Source organism: Camellia sinensis, chromosome 2, assembly GCF_055761805.1.
Source record: "Camellia sinensis isolate YWXY chromosome 2, ASM5576180v1, whole genome shotgun sequence".
NCBI classification, from domain to species: Eukaryota; Viridiplantae; Streptophyta; class Magnoliopsida; order Ericales; family Theaceae; genus Camellia; species Camellia sinensis.
Window position 1 is genome coordinate 32,243,253 of NC_138962.1, and position 14,925 is coordinate 32,258,177.

General features: G+C 37.3%; 2 protein-coding genes across 10 annotated transcripts in view; one reads left to right on the plus strand and one right to left on the minus strand.

Annotated features, from left to right (window-relative positions):
• The first annotated feature begins 1,732 nt into the window (after positions 1-1,732).
• LOC114277753 (uncharacterized) lies at positions 1,733-4,972 on the plus strand. 2 transcript variants are annotated; one of them, XM_082913507.1, is made up of 4 exons: positions 1,733-2,021; positions 2,146-2,220; positions 3,460-3,588; positions 3,803-4,972. In XM_082913507.1, the coding sequence occupies exon 4, from the start codon at positions 3,819-3,821 to the stop codon at positions 4,251-4,253; it is 435 nt and encodes a 144-aa protein (XP_082769633.1). In that variant the 5' UTR covers positions 1,733-2,021; positions 2,146-2,220; positions 3,460-3,588; positions 3,803-3,818; the 3' UTR covers positions 4,254-4,972. The 2 variants fall into 2 exon arrangements, with proteins under 2 accessions (XP_082769633.1, XP_082769634.1); XM_082913508.1 differs by lacking the exon at positions 1,733-2,021 and having other exon boundaries at positions 2,058-2,220.
• A 760-nt stretch (positions 4,973-5,732) lies between these two features.
• Positions 5,733-14,925, minus strand: part of LOC114266388 (E3 ubiquitin-protein ligase MBR2-like) — a 282,653-nt gene continuing 273,460 nt past the window's right edge. For 7 of the 8 annotated variants that reach the window (XM_082905241.1, XM_082905259.1, XM_082905247.1 and 4 more), the window contains 3 exons: positions 7,108-7,203; positions 6,864-7,007; positions 5,733-6,144 (listed from right to left, as the gene is read on the minus strand). In XM_082905241.1, the coding sequence (XP_082761367.1) occupies positions 6,013-6,144; positions 6,864-7,007; positions 7,108-7,203 (372 nt within the window). In that variant the 3' untranslated portion in view covers positions 5,733-6,012. Of the gene's footprint in view, positions 6,145-6,863; positions 7,008-7,107; positions 7,204-11,843; positions 11,895-14,925 lie in introns of all 8 variants that reach the window. The other variant, XM_082905264.1, reaches the window with a different exon arrangement.

Genomic DNA, 14,925 nt, shown 5'->3' on the forward strand with positions numbered 1-14,925 from the left:
ATAAGGTCTCCACCAAAAATGAGCCCAAACCGATGCAAAATGAAGGTTCGGGGGCCGAAACGCGCAGCCCGAGGCCCCGAAAATTGACTGTTAGGCACCGGAAGTGGTGTTCGACCACGAAGTTGGTCTCTCGGACCATAGTGTCCCTCAAAATGGAGCAAATAAGAAGTATGCCAAAAACCAAAGCAAATGGAGGTGGTTAAGCGGTCTCGAACCGAGGCACACGGCCAACGATTCCGAAAAATCGGGAACCGGACTCCAAACGGGCAAAATGGCCTATGACCACGAAACGTAGCCTACGGCCACTGAGAGATGGTTTATGAGACCTCTCCCTTCCTTCGGGAAGAGAAACAGAGAAAACCGAACCTGGTTCGCAAACCGAGGCAAGGTACAAAAGAGTCCGGAAGTCCAGAGGCAAGGCTCGCAGCCGAGACTCTGAAACTTCTGAACGAGCACAATATGCAATATCACCAAGCGCTCAACTGGTGATGTCTGAGTCTCAAGGTCGGTCAAAAATGGGGTGTCTACACACGTGTCCTGCAATTTATCAATAATAATAATAATTTATTTATTTATGGTGCCAACAAGTTCGTAACATTTTGCATCACAAATGATTCGTAAGATTTACACTATATTGTTCATAACATAACTACAATAATTCACACATTTTAGTTTTACTGATATGGACACTGTAAATTGACTACTCATAATTTTTACTACATATAACACTACAATTATTTTAAACTTTCATAAATAAAATAAAATAAAATAAAATACGAAATTTTCTTATAATGGGTGTACATATAAATTGAAAATTCTACTATACACACCTCTTACTATATGCACCCTTAAATTATGTCATTTTATTTTTTAGTTATGACCAATCTTCTTCTTTAATTATGACCTTATTTTAGTTATGACTCATGAAATCTTTGGTTATGCCTCATGTCTTGTTTGGTTATGACTTTTTTTTTTTTTAATTATGACTTAGAAAGTTTGAAATTATATTATTTTCTTATTTAGTTATAAAGTGCATATGGTACGCACCATTTTCGAAGTGTGTACAATAATCTTTCTAATTTATTATTGTATTATAAAGAGTTGTTAAAGAAAATAGTTAAGGAAAAGACTATACCACACCTATAAATGTAGAATAAAATAATATAATTTCATACTTTTTGAGTCATAACTAAAGAAAAAATAATAATAAAAGTCATAACCAAATACAAAAAAGTCATAATCAAAATCTTAAAATAATGTCATAACTAGAGATGTAAGAAAAATCAAAAAAATTGATTAAACTGATTGAACCAGACCAAACCAGTTATATTTGGTCTGTTTTTTTAATAAGAATCGGTCTGTGCAATTTTTTTATTTGATTTTTTTCAATCTTCAGTTCGATATCCGTTCAAGCATGTTGTGCACCAAATTAAACCCAAACCGACCGCTTTAACATGTATTATATAATCTAATAATATAAAGATATTAATAACTATAATAAATTATTAACCTTAATTAATTAACTTTATCATCTCTATAACTTAAATTTGTATATTTTTATTATATATAATCTTAACTCTAACTCAGTATTCTTAAAACTTTAGTATTTTATAACTTTTTTTTATTTGTATTTTTGTTAATTTAGGAATTGAAAAGTATTTATTAAATGAACGAATTGAATATATTTCAAGTAATGGACAAATAACTAATTTAATATTTTTACATACATTAGAGCATCTCCAGCAGCTTGGCTATTCTTTCCTTTTAGCCATAGAAGCGAGCTTGGAAGGGTAAAACATTGCTCCAGCAGACTCGCTCAAGGATCGCTACAATGGTGGTGAGCTACAGTACCTCGCCAGGACAAGCGAGGTACTGTTCATGAGCCTTTCAATTTTTTATTTATTTTTGCCCCCTGAATTCGGTTTTTGGCGGTAAAATTTTTCAACGCTCCAATGTCTCTTCCGATCGTGGACAATGGCAGAGAACTCTTTGCTGTCAAATTAATCGAGAGAGGCGAAAAGGTTTTTTTTTTTTTCTTCTTCTTAATTTCATGCTTTTGTTCCATCTGGGTTATCATTTTTCCCATCTGGGTCTTTTTTCTTTTTTTCTTTTTGGGTTTATTCTGAGGTTCTTTTTTTGCTGCAGATTGATGAGCATGTACAGAGGGAGATCATGAATCACAGATCATTGAAACATCCCAATATTGTGAGATTTAAAGAGGTTTGTCATTAACTTTTGTCACATACTATAAGAATTTGTTATGTTTGTTATTAATTTTGTCTGCTTGTATAATTTTGGAGTTAGACTCTTCTGTTTTGGTCCATTTTGGGTATTGGGAGTGTTTGATAGTGATATATTTTTCATATTTGGAAATAATCTGTTTCACTTTTTTTACCTCTCCCTGTTTAATGAGCTTATTTTTATAGAACTAATTGTCTTGGAAATGTTTGGCTGCACCAGCAATGGATATCAATTGGCCCTCTCGATCTGTCGAATTCAAAAAAAAAAAAATTGCCTTTTCATATATGTGGAGTTTGGGCATGTATTTCAAATAATTTAAAATCTAATGTAATTTGTCTATATATTTGTATTGCACACCATGTGTTTGTTGTAATTTCTGTTAGAATATAGATTGTAATTATTTGGGTTCCATGAATGGAGAACCTAGCTGAATTTATGGTATTGTAGCATAGGTGGCTGTAACATCGATTAATTTATCAAATTTTCTGTCAAATTTACTAATATATGTATTATCTCATAAATTTTGATCAAATTTCTGTAAAATTTTCTGTCAAATTCTGTCAAATTCTCTTAATTTCTGTCAAATTTTCCCTCTTTAAGTTACTAATATATGGATTATCTCATAAATACTAATTTGATCAAATTAATTATTCCCGTAACTTATGTACAGGAGGATGAAATTATAGTTGAATTGGTGGATAAGTTATGTAACTTTATCAATATTCTGTACTGTATTCTCCTTGTCTTGTTATAAGCAAATAACCATTTGATTTCTACACATGAAATATTGCAATCAAAGGAAAATTTTGCTACTGACACTATGTACAGGATTTGGAACTTCTTTATTTGTGGTTGGATTGGTTATTTGATTTGGAAATTGCCTCTATTTTGTCACCAGTTCAGTATTCTATGCAAACTTTCCCATCTCACCTCTCCTCCCCTTGAGCCAGTAGCCCAGTCATTGCTACTTGTAGCAAATGCTTTGCTTTTAATTTATATTGTTTTGTTATTGTGAAGTTTCTGTGTTTCATCCATTCCTATGGGTGTTGGTGTCCTATATTTATCTAAAAGCTGTATTTTCTGTTGGCATTAGCTCACTAGAACATATATCTAAAAGCTGTATTTTATTCCATTTCATTACTTTTTTAAATTCTTTTATCTGTGTTAGGGAATTGATGGTTTAATATTTTTGATATGCAAATGATTTCCTCTTCCTAGGTGGCATAATCACCTTAATCCAAATATCAGCAAGGAGGCCTGGACGCAAGAAGCGGAATTGACTTTGATTAGCGCCCATCAAATTTATGGGAACAAGTGGGCAGAGTTGACAAAATTTTTGCCTGGGAGGTAAATTTTATTAAACCCAATAATTATTTTTGACAAAGAGCATCTCATTAAACTAACTAAATTTTTAGTCAAATTTTAGTTAGAAAGGTACTTTTCTATTTTTAGTTGAAGTAATCTTTTATTGATGTTTCACTAGCCAATAACAAATGCTGTTAATGGGCAACTATATGCATAGGAAGGTTCACTTCTATCCCAAATAACCAATTCTTCTCAGCCTCCTGTGTAGGAAGATGGACGAGAAGAAAGAATTTGTTGATTTATCTTCTATGATGCTCTTTGAGGCCACAGGTGATTCAGAGGCCATTTCTGAGCTAAATATAGCTGCAGTGGATGCAGAGCTGATGGGTGCAGCGGAAGATGATGCACTCTCATGCAGCTGTGATGACTTGATGGACTGTGAGCTTGGCAAGTTTGATGGCCTAGGGCATACCCATGTTGAAGTTTATCATGTTGCTGATCATGGTGATGAAGAGGAGGAAGATATTGATCAAGATTGGACTGATGGTGGTGATGATGAAGTGGTGATGAGCAGCACTGCAAAAGCAAGGGAACACAAGAAATTGAGGGTTTGTGTTGATTCAGCCATGGAATTGATGAATGAAGTGGTGATGAGCATCCTATTTCCAGCTGCTTTATTCTTAATTTTTTCAGTTGTGAATATATGACTTTGTAAGTTATATGTTCTTGAAGATGTTTTTGATCTGATTTTGCTGCTGATTTTGTTTGTGAGTCAACTTTGGAGCATCTGATTTTGTTTATTCTGCCTACTCCATGGCAAGTCTACAACCTTTTGTCTGCTTGCTGTTATGTACCTATTTATACTGTCAAGATCTCATTGTTTTCGTTCTATAGAGCCTCCATTAGGATGCTCTGAAGTTGGAGGAAAAGAAATCTGAGAATTCTTTCTTTTTCTTCCAGTCTCCAACTTGTACATGATTTGATTTTGATTTTGATTTTTTTTTGTTTCTCCATATGCACCTTCAGAACTACACTGTTTATACAGAATTTGCATGCGAAGATTATATTCTTCTTGTGTCCTTGTGCAGGTTTTGGTCTCAGTTGTGAGCACACTATGCTTGTTTTTACTATCCGCAAGTTTTGGTTTTGTTGGTATATGGATTGCTTTATCCATCTTCATGAGTTTGCGTGCATGATATTGTATAAGAATATTTTGAAAGAAGTTTGTTTGAAAGAAGTTAGTTTTTTTTTTAAAGAAGTTAGTTTTTTTTTTTTTAGATGGGAAAGAAGGTAGTTAAAGTATAAGAATATTTTAATAGAAGATAGCTAAAATAGATAGTCTTGTTGGAGTGTATATTAAAAAAATGACTAGCTAAAATAGTAAAGTGAAATTTTGAATAGCTATTTTAACTAGCCTTGCTGGAGATGCTCTTAGTGACTATACTAAAAAGTAGCTCAAGTTTGAAAAGTCGTAGAATGATTACACCGCACCGAATTAAACCGCTTCAATCGGTTTGGTTTGGTGCGGTTTGACGAAAGAAACGGTCTGTATATTATCGGTTCAATAAAATTTTTTATTTAAATACTGACCATACCTAACTGATTACATTCTTAGTAATTGATCATAACTAAAAAAAATAATAATATAATTGAAAGTGCATATAATATAGAGTGTGAATAATATAATTCTCCCGGTTAAAATTATAAGAATTAAATGAGAGCAGGGCCCATAGGAGAAGTTGTTGGTGTGTTTAACTATATATAACAATAGAGAATCTTACGCGAAGTAGGAGGTAGGGGCCTGTAGGTCTCGACATAGTTTCTTCCTTAAATAGCAGATTGTTTAAGTTTGGTTTAAAATTTTTAGTAAATTTCATAATATATTTAACTTGGTTAAATTTTGAACCAATCAAATTGAGTTGAGTTATAACAACTTATTTTTGTAAAAGCTTTTAAATTAATGAATTGATCTAGAAAGAACTTTTAATAAGCCAAATAAAATCAAGCTCAAATAATTTGATACATTTTATAGTCCTACATTTCATATTAGTTTTTTTTTAATATATTAATGTTCAAAATGATATTTATTTATACTTGAATAGATAAAACATATTGATGTGATTCACAAAAAAGAGTTTCCCCTCTCAAAACAGTTTCCTGATAACAGTTAACACAAGCTGCAGTCCTTTAAAAACTTGATAATATCATTAATAAAATTTCAGAGTCTAAACTTATCCATTTCAGGTAATACACAAATCCCTTACCATTGCCCGGATCTTCTATAACTTACATCCCTTTTCTCCACATTTATGAACCCGTGCATTTCACGAGCTTAGTAAATACTGGTTTTTGGATAAAAGGAATGGGACACATTACTATATTTTCAACCAAAGCAATGGGTTTAATGATCCACTGGCAAAGAAATAAAATTAAGTTTTCAGGGTTTAAAAATAATGGTTTTCCCTCTCAAGTGCCCAAACCAGTCATTTTGCAAATAGGGCAAAGATTCTTCTGTGTCAGCCACTGTTTGATGCAGTTGGTGTGGAAGTCATGCCCGCAATCCAAATTCCCAATATCATCACAAGCAACATACTCCTCCTGGTAAAGATTCAAAAAATAAAGGGCAAATTACATTAATAGTCCCTATAATTTGAAATTTGGGTTACTTTAGTCTCTCACTTTTCAATTGTGACACATTTGATCATGAATTTTGAATCTTGTTTCAAATAAGGACAATTGAACATACCAATGCCTAATTTTAAGGGCAAAATCGTTAATTTGATAAAATATAAACTAATTTGACAAAAATAAATGTCAAAAAAATATTTTAAAGATTATTTTTACCTACCAAAAATAAAATTATGTAAAATTGATAAAAATTACATGATTAATTTTAAAAAATTAATTTTACTTGATTATCATCCAAGTACATAATAAAAATTAATTTGGTAAAAAAAAAAAGTCTAAAAGATTTATTAATTTTATATAATTTTATCTTTAGTAACTAGAAATAATTTTTAAAAATTCAAAAATAATTTTTTGACATTTATTTTTGTCAAATTAATTTATGTTTTATCAAATTGACGATTTTACCCTCAAAAAATCCAATAGTATTTACAATTGTCCTTATTTAGAACAAGATTTAAACTTCAGGGTCAAATGTGTCACAATTAAAAAGTCAAGAACCAAAATGACACAAGCACCAAACTATAGGGACTATTAATGTAATTCACCCAAAATAAATTGGTTTATACATATAGGATTTGAAAGCTTTTCCCAAATAAGCATCTGTATATATAGGATTTGATGGCTTTTACCCGACACATGCAGCATGGCTCCAAGTTTGATTGGGATACTACCGCGATAGAAAGATACTTCCGCTGTTGCATAGACTTCATAATGGTTTCCTCGCTCAATCCAGTGCTCACATTTCCTATGCGCTCTTCCAATGCCAACAATTCCTGATATTCCCCAATCGCGGTCAGGGAACAAAAATCTTCCATCAAAATTTGATGACATGGACATATATATAAAAAAAGAAGAAAAAAAACCCTTTCTTACCTCATAAGACATGCTATCAACATCAAGTCTCATATCTCTATGCCTGTCATGCAACTCAGCAGCCCCATTTATAAATGGATCGAAGAGCATATAATCCTAACACATGATTATACATGCAGGACAATGTCAGAAATGAAGCAAGTCACAAGACATTGTTGATGATCGACAAATCATTCAAGTATTTTGTAGAATTTTTGCTAGTTCTTTTGGTAGCATTTTTATAAAGCTAGTTCATGCAGCACGACAAGTGCAACTGTTACAATGCACTGTTGTATCGTGCATATTTCCAAGAAAATAATGGCCTTTGCAACAAACAGAGCTTAATTATTGTGAAAGCTGCTTTTAATGAAACTGATTTTTTTTTGTTTTCAAAGTAGATAACATAAGCAATAATTACTAAGAAGTTTACAAGCATAGAAAGCCTTATTGAATTTTTGCCATCTCAAATGAGTTCCAGTCAAAAACAGAATCAACAGAACATGAAATGTCACTATATCAACTAAATCATTCATACTCTTGTGGCAGTTGACAAAGACAAAATGGTTGTTGTACGAGCACAAAATAATCTTCTCGTATAATTCTGTTGATCGAGTTTGCACTCCTTCCAATGTCGTCGCCTTATCACCTGAAAACACAAACGTGAGCTAGCCGGCGGTGTATGCCTGTGACCCCTCCGATGCCTAAGTCAGCAAATAGACAATAGACACAAAAAGCTTTGTGTATTTGAGAGTAAGAATTGTGATACCTGTCTATAGGTCCTGTCATGAGCTTTTATAGATTTCACATGGCACAATCCTAGTAGGACTCCAACGCTCCTTAGTAGAGCCTTCCTAGGAATCACAAATCCCTAGCACAATCTTAGTAGGACTTAACTCTCCTTAGCAAAGTCCTCATAGGAATTACATTCCCAAAGATAATGCATATCCTGATAACACCCTACTCACTGCCAACCAAGTGAGATATTATCACCTTGCTCGGCTCGCTACGCCTAGCCGAGCTATCTGGTGCAAATACCCTGATCGGGCTGCACGATCACCAATTGCTTTGAATCCTCTTGCCAGGCTACCTTTAGCTCGGCTTCCTATATGTGGCCGATATAGCACTTCGACTCGCCCTCTAACCGCAATTGGAGCTCATCGACCTACCTGTCAACCATTGTTCCCACACCGAGCTATTCTGAGCTCGTAACTTGGACCACAACGTGACCCAATATTCAGAAACAATGCTTCCTAGCTTGGCCAAATTTGGCTGTACAAATTACCCTCTCAATTGCTCCTTAATTCCATCTGGGAAGCATGATTGAGATTACTTTCCTCTAGCCGAGCTAAAAACGCTCAACTCTGCCGAACTAGAGAAGTTGTTCGGTCTCAAAACTCGTTCAGTCCCAACAAGTCTTGTCAGTTGCTCAGCACTTCCTTCCACTAACCTGACATGTCTGATACGACGTCATTCCTAAGACACGTAGCGTGTCCCCATTATCCTCATTCTCATGTTACAACCGTCATGTACCTCCAAAAATTTGAACAGCCCCATCTTTTTGCCTTCAACATTTACATCCTTCAAGTTCGCAATCGCACAAGAAGAAGTTCTTTCTATGTAACTGGGCTATATGTCCCACATTTTGTAATCATCTTCCAATTAATGAAAATTTTTGATCACTTTGCTTGGTTACTGTGTTTCTTTTTTCAATGTTTTGCATTATTTCGACTGCATGTTTAGCCGAACTAATTAGCTTGGCCTTACCTGATCCTATCGAAAAACTTGTTGGTCAAACTTGCCAACCTTCATTGGCTGAGATAAGCATCTCGGTCTAAGAGTTCAAAAAATTTTGTTGGTCAAACCTGCCAACCTACTTTGGCCGAGGTAACTGTCACCCCAGCCAAAGAGTGCAAAAAATTTTGTTAGTCAAACCTGCCAACCTGCTTTGGCCGAAGTAACTGTCATTTTGGTCAAAGAGTGCAAAAATTTTGATGGTCAAACCTGCCAACCACCTTTAGCCTAGATCCTAATATCGGCTAAAGGGTGCAAAAATTTTTGTTGGTCAAATCTGTCAACCTTCTTTAACCTAGATCCTCATATCGACTAAAGAGTGCAAAAAAAATTTTGTTAGTCAAACCTGCCAACCTTTTTTGGCCAAGGTAACTGTCATCTCGATCAAAGAGTGCCAAAAAATTTGTTGGTCAAACCTGCTAACCTCCTTGCTAAAGGGTGCAAAATTTTTGTTGGTCAAACTTGCCAACCACCTTTAGCCTAGATCCTCAGGTAAAGGGTATAACAAATTTTGTTGGTCAAACTTGCCAACCACCTTTAGCCTAGATCCTTATCTCGGCTAAAGGGTGCAAAAATTTTGTTGGTCAAACCTGTCAATCCCTTTGCCCCCTGTTGGGCAAAGATTTGTTTAGAAAGAGTCGGTCAAACCTGCCAACCCACTTTGCCCCCAGTTGGGCAAAGATTTTTTAAAAAGAGTTGATTAAACCTGCCAACCCACTTTGCCCCCAGTTGGGCAAAGATTTTTGCTTGGTTGGTCCTTCCTGTCAACCGCGCTAACTTTTGCCGAAGGCATTTTATCCGACATCGCTATTGCGTCAAACTTTGCCTTGGTGCGCACCCCATCTTCCTCTACCAAGATGTGTTGGTGCACTCTCTCCATCAATGCTTCCATAGTAAGGGGCAGCGTCATTGTCATTGAATCTCTCAACCTATGACCCACTAGCAGACCCTACTTGTACTGTGCAATAGCTAGGTTGGTAGGACAATCTTTTACCTGGTTGAAGGTCTCCCAATACCTGTTGTTGTAGGACTTTAGTGTTTCTTTCTCGCCCATGTCGATGGAGAACAGTTGGTGTATCTCCACTAGTGTCTTGGTGTTTGTCTTAAACTTGGTAACAAACGCCTCTGCGAGTTGCGCTCATGAAGCTATGCTGCCTTCTGGCAACCTTTCAAACCACATCAAGCCCATGTCTCCTAGGCATGAGAGAAACAAGATACATATTAGAGCCTCATTCCGTCGGTATACAGCCATGACCTGGCGAAAGTGGCTCAAGTGCATGTAGGGGTTTGACTTCCCCTCATAAGTTGTGAACTTAGGCTGGTTGAAGCCCAAGAGCAGAGGTGCGTTCTCTATTGCTGGAACGAACGGTGAGCTTTGCAACCTTGCCAATGCCTTATCGACTGGTTCGTAGGCAAGACGAGGTACTGACTTTCTAACCTTGACGCTCTCATGCGTTCTAGGTGCCATCCGTCGTAGAGCCGAGATCCTTTGAGGGTCATGGGCCTGGGCATCTTTCCTCATTCGTGTCCTTTCTCCTAGAATAGTTCGCAGATCCATCGATCTAGGCATCTCAGTGTGCTGAGAAGTGGTTTGATGCATATGTGAGGGTCGATAATTGCTTCTCTCTATGTAAGACCTTTCAATCCTCTTTCTCTTAAACCTAGAGTAACGAGTCCTAGAGGTTCTTGATTGTGTGTCGTCTGTTCTGAGGCTTTTGCTTTCGAATTGCAATGGTGTGACTCGCTTGTCGCGATCGTTTAAGTGGCTAGAACCCGTCTTGCCTTCGCGGATCTTTTCTCCCGCCACACATTTTCCTTCCATTTGGCGCTTGATCGTCTCCATGTCAGCCACCATTCTTTTTATCAACTCGTCTTGCTCTTTCGCGCGATCGTGCAGAACTTGAGAATCCACTATCTGTCTTTGTTTATCTGGGCTGTGAGAGCGACGATGACTTGAGCCTTGTTTCTCTCATGCACCGCTCCGTGGGTTCCTTCGCTAGGGGTCCAAGTCTTCCATGGGTGGGATAAAAGGCAAATCCTCGCGCCTTCTGCCCCCTTCTGGAGTTTGTCCATCGATAACAGATTGAGGCAAGTCTTCGTTGTGTGCCATTGAAATCAATTGAAGAAAAATCCAATCAAAAGGTTTGTTCTTTGTGATCTTTTCCACATATGGCGCTAATTGTACGAGTACGAAATAATCTTCTCGTATAATCCTGTCAATCGAGTTTGCATTACTCAAAACGTCATTGCCTTATCACCTAAAAACACAAACGTGAGCTAGCCGACGGGTGTGTGCCGGTAACCCCTCTAATGCCTAAGTCAGCAAATAGACAATAGACACAAAAAGCTCTGTGTATTTGAGAGTAAGAATTGTGATACCTGTTCATAGGTCCTATCATGAGCTTTTATAAATTCCACCTGGCACAATCCTAGTAGGGCTCTAACTCTCTTTAGTAGAGTCCTCTAAGGAATCACAAATCCCTGGCACAATCCTAGTAGGACTCTAACTCTCCTTAGCAGAGTCCTCCTAGGAATTACATTTCCAAGGATAATGCATATCCTGATAACACCCTACTCACTGCCAACCAAGTGAGATGGTTATCACCTTGCTCGGCTCGTTACACCTAGTCGAGTTATCTGGCACAAATACCTAGACTGGGCCGCACGATCACCAATTGCTTTGAATCCTCTTGCCGGGCTACCTCTAGCTCGGCTTTCTATATGTGGCCGACATAGCACTTCGGCTCGCCCTCTGACCACAACTGGAGTTCACCGACCGGCTTGTCAACAATTGTTCCCATACCGAGTTATCTTGAGCTCGTAACTTGGCCCATAACGCGACCCAATATTCAGAAACAATACTTCCTAGCTCGACCCAATTTGGCTATACAAATTACCCTCTCAGTTGTGTTACAGCACAACATATAAAAATTAATGAATTAATGAGGCATGAGTCAAAATTGAACCTCAGCTCGTAAGTTCTCGCCCCTACGCATAGTATTCAAGACTTGACGAATCTGTTACATGGAAGGACATGAGTTGTTACTTCAATGTTCCAACTTTTCTTAATCAGAAACTAAGCAATTTTGATAGCAACAAAATGTATGTTTACTAGGAAGATAGAAACTATAATTAACAGTGTCACAAATTATGCAATTAAGAATGTGCAAGAACAGTTCAGACAATTGCGACAATAAATAAACAGATCCATACAACTTTCGCAATCTGGAATTATATTAAAATACGCACGCACATATATATATGCCGCTAATGGCTGAATCCACCACATCCTCTCACAACGCAGGCGGCCTAGTCATGTGAAAAGAGTGAGGGGTTGTAGACCGCCCGAACTTCCTCTGCGCGCCTCCCTTTTTCGGAGAGGGCGCGAATTTGGTCCATGCTACTACAGTTCGGACTCTTATCACGGTTCTGAATTTAATCTCACAAAGTGCAATGTAAGACTGATAAATCACCAAAGAGTCCAAATCCGGAAAATCATTTTGAAAAAGTCGATTTTAATCAAGAAGCGCCAAACATGGACCGCTTTGCCAGATTTCAGAGTTGCCACTTAAATATTTTGTTTTGGGAAATTTAGGAAACCCTGACTCGGGCCAAAGGCCACGTGTCCGTCATCACCAAAGTTGCCTCAGCTCGGGAACTTGGATACGAGGGGGGAAGGTCATGAAATGAGCACCCCCGCTTGCCCAATCCAAGGATTGGCCTCTACTACCATGATATGTTGTTTTATAAACACATGTGTTCTTATTCCGGTTATTAATCTAACTTACTATGTGATGCGCATAGTATACAAGTATAGACTAGATCGCTTAGATTGGAACAAAACAATTCAATGTTTGTTTTCGAAAATGGTTTGAATTTGCCATCCTCAAGTGGGCTTAGAAATGCGGATTTTCCACGAAACAAGGTGGGCTTAAAACATGATGATTTGCCACTCCAAGTGGGCTTAAAACTCACATTTTGATGAATTGTTCCAATTCAAGTAATGAAGCCTTCATCCATAGGCAAATAGCCTCATAGCAAGCATACTATCATGGCAACACTCACACTCATGCAAGGATGCTAAAGCATAAACACTTACAGTGTATTCCGAGCCAAAATATAGAACTAGTTAGAAAACAATGCATGATCCTAACTATACAAGATACCTAATGCAACACATGCAAAATGCAGCTAAATAGGCTTGACTATCTAAAAAAATGGCATATGAATGCAATACTTGATAACATGCTGTGAAACACGTATTCAAATAAGTGTATTGAAATACAATGCGGTTTGAATGATGCGCCGAGCCCGGTGCATGCAAGACAAATGAATGATGCAAACATGCAAGCATAAGGATGTTAATTGAAAATGACCCGAATCTAACCATCGAAAGCGGTAAGTAAAAGGAAGAAAGAAGTGGGGTTGGAAGACATTCACACACACACGCACACTTATTACAACACTTGCCTTCTCGACGGAGGGTCCAAATGAATAAGCTAAACTAATCTAAGCTAAGATACTTATTAGAAACCAACTAATCAACTATTCTAGCTAATTAATTACAACACAATTGAAATAACTAGCTACACTAAGCCAATTAGTTACAAACCGAATTAATCAATTAGCTAATCTAAGCTAATTAGAATATTACAAAATAAACTAAGCTAAATTAATTACAACACATGTAATTAACTACAACTGGCTAATAAAGCGATAAAATAGCCTTGCAAACGAAGGAGGCATGCATGCTCGGTCGTGTCCTCTCAAAAATCCACTACCTTGCCTCACGATGCCTCTGTTTGCATACTTTTAAACCCTTGAAAATTGTGCTAACTTCCAGATTGCTTCTGTTTGATCCCAGGAACATGTTGATGAACTGATCGGCTAGAAGTGATGGCCATTGGCCAGTATTGGTGGCCTGTCGGCTAGCTTGGTGGCCGGTCAGCTAGGGCATGTGGCCGGTCGGCCACTAATTCCTGAAATTTCTCCTTTTGCTGCAACAGAGCACAAACAAAGGCATGGCAATGTATTTACAAGGAAACGTGTGTGCAACTACCCTCCGTATCATATCTCAAGCTCAAAGGAGCATAGTACTCAGCTCTCAAGCCATCAACCACGTATCTCAATGCATGATGGCCAAAAAGTCAAGCTTGCACAACGTTAGTGAATGCACACATAAGACTCTAAGTGTCGTCACCCTATCATGCATGATCAAGGGTGACAACGACCAAGAAACGCAACATGATTCATCACTTGGAGTATGAAACGTCCCACATTTCTCGTGTTTGGATTAACGTCCGATCCAAACACATGTAATGCAACACACATGCTTAGATGGCATGCTAAAGACCTTAAAGCATGCAAGCAATACAAACATAACATGTTGAGGGCTAAAAGCATCAAAGCTAGTAAAGAGCATCACACAAGAGGCATCCAATACATAGCACAAATGACCAAACCAACTCTGGACAGAGCTCAATCGTGCGAAAATAATGGTCTAAACATGCTGAAATAGGAGCTCAAAATGCTAGAGAATCATGCACACATGTGGGCCTATAAGCAAGGCATAATACACAACCCTCGAAAGCTATGAAGAAGTGAAGTATATAAGATTGTGACTACACTAGATGTAGTGAAATTACATGCTAAATGGTGCCATACCATGCAAACATCACACGCATCACATGTTACAGGCCTCAAAACTCAAAGCTAGTCAAGGCCCTTTACACTATAACCATACTAAGCAAGCCTCATATGACCTAAACCACTCAAAACAGAGTTAAAGCATGCTAAAACATGAGTAAAAGCATGCTGGAGTATAGCCAAAATAAGCTAGAATGATGGGCTAAAATAGCAAACATGCAAAGCTAGTGATCAAGGTTACACTACAAGTGTAAGAAGCATGCAAGAGGTGACTCAACCAGGCCAAAAAAGAGTTATGGTAGGTCTAAAAAGTCACAAAAACATGCTTGAACAAAGCCACAAAGAAGTAGAAACACATGCTCATTTGGTGGGCCATCAACACATGCAAACAAGACAAGAGGA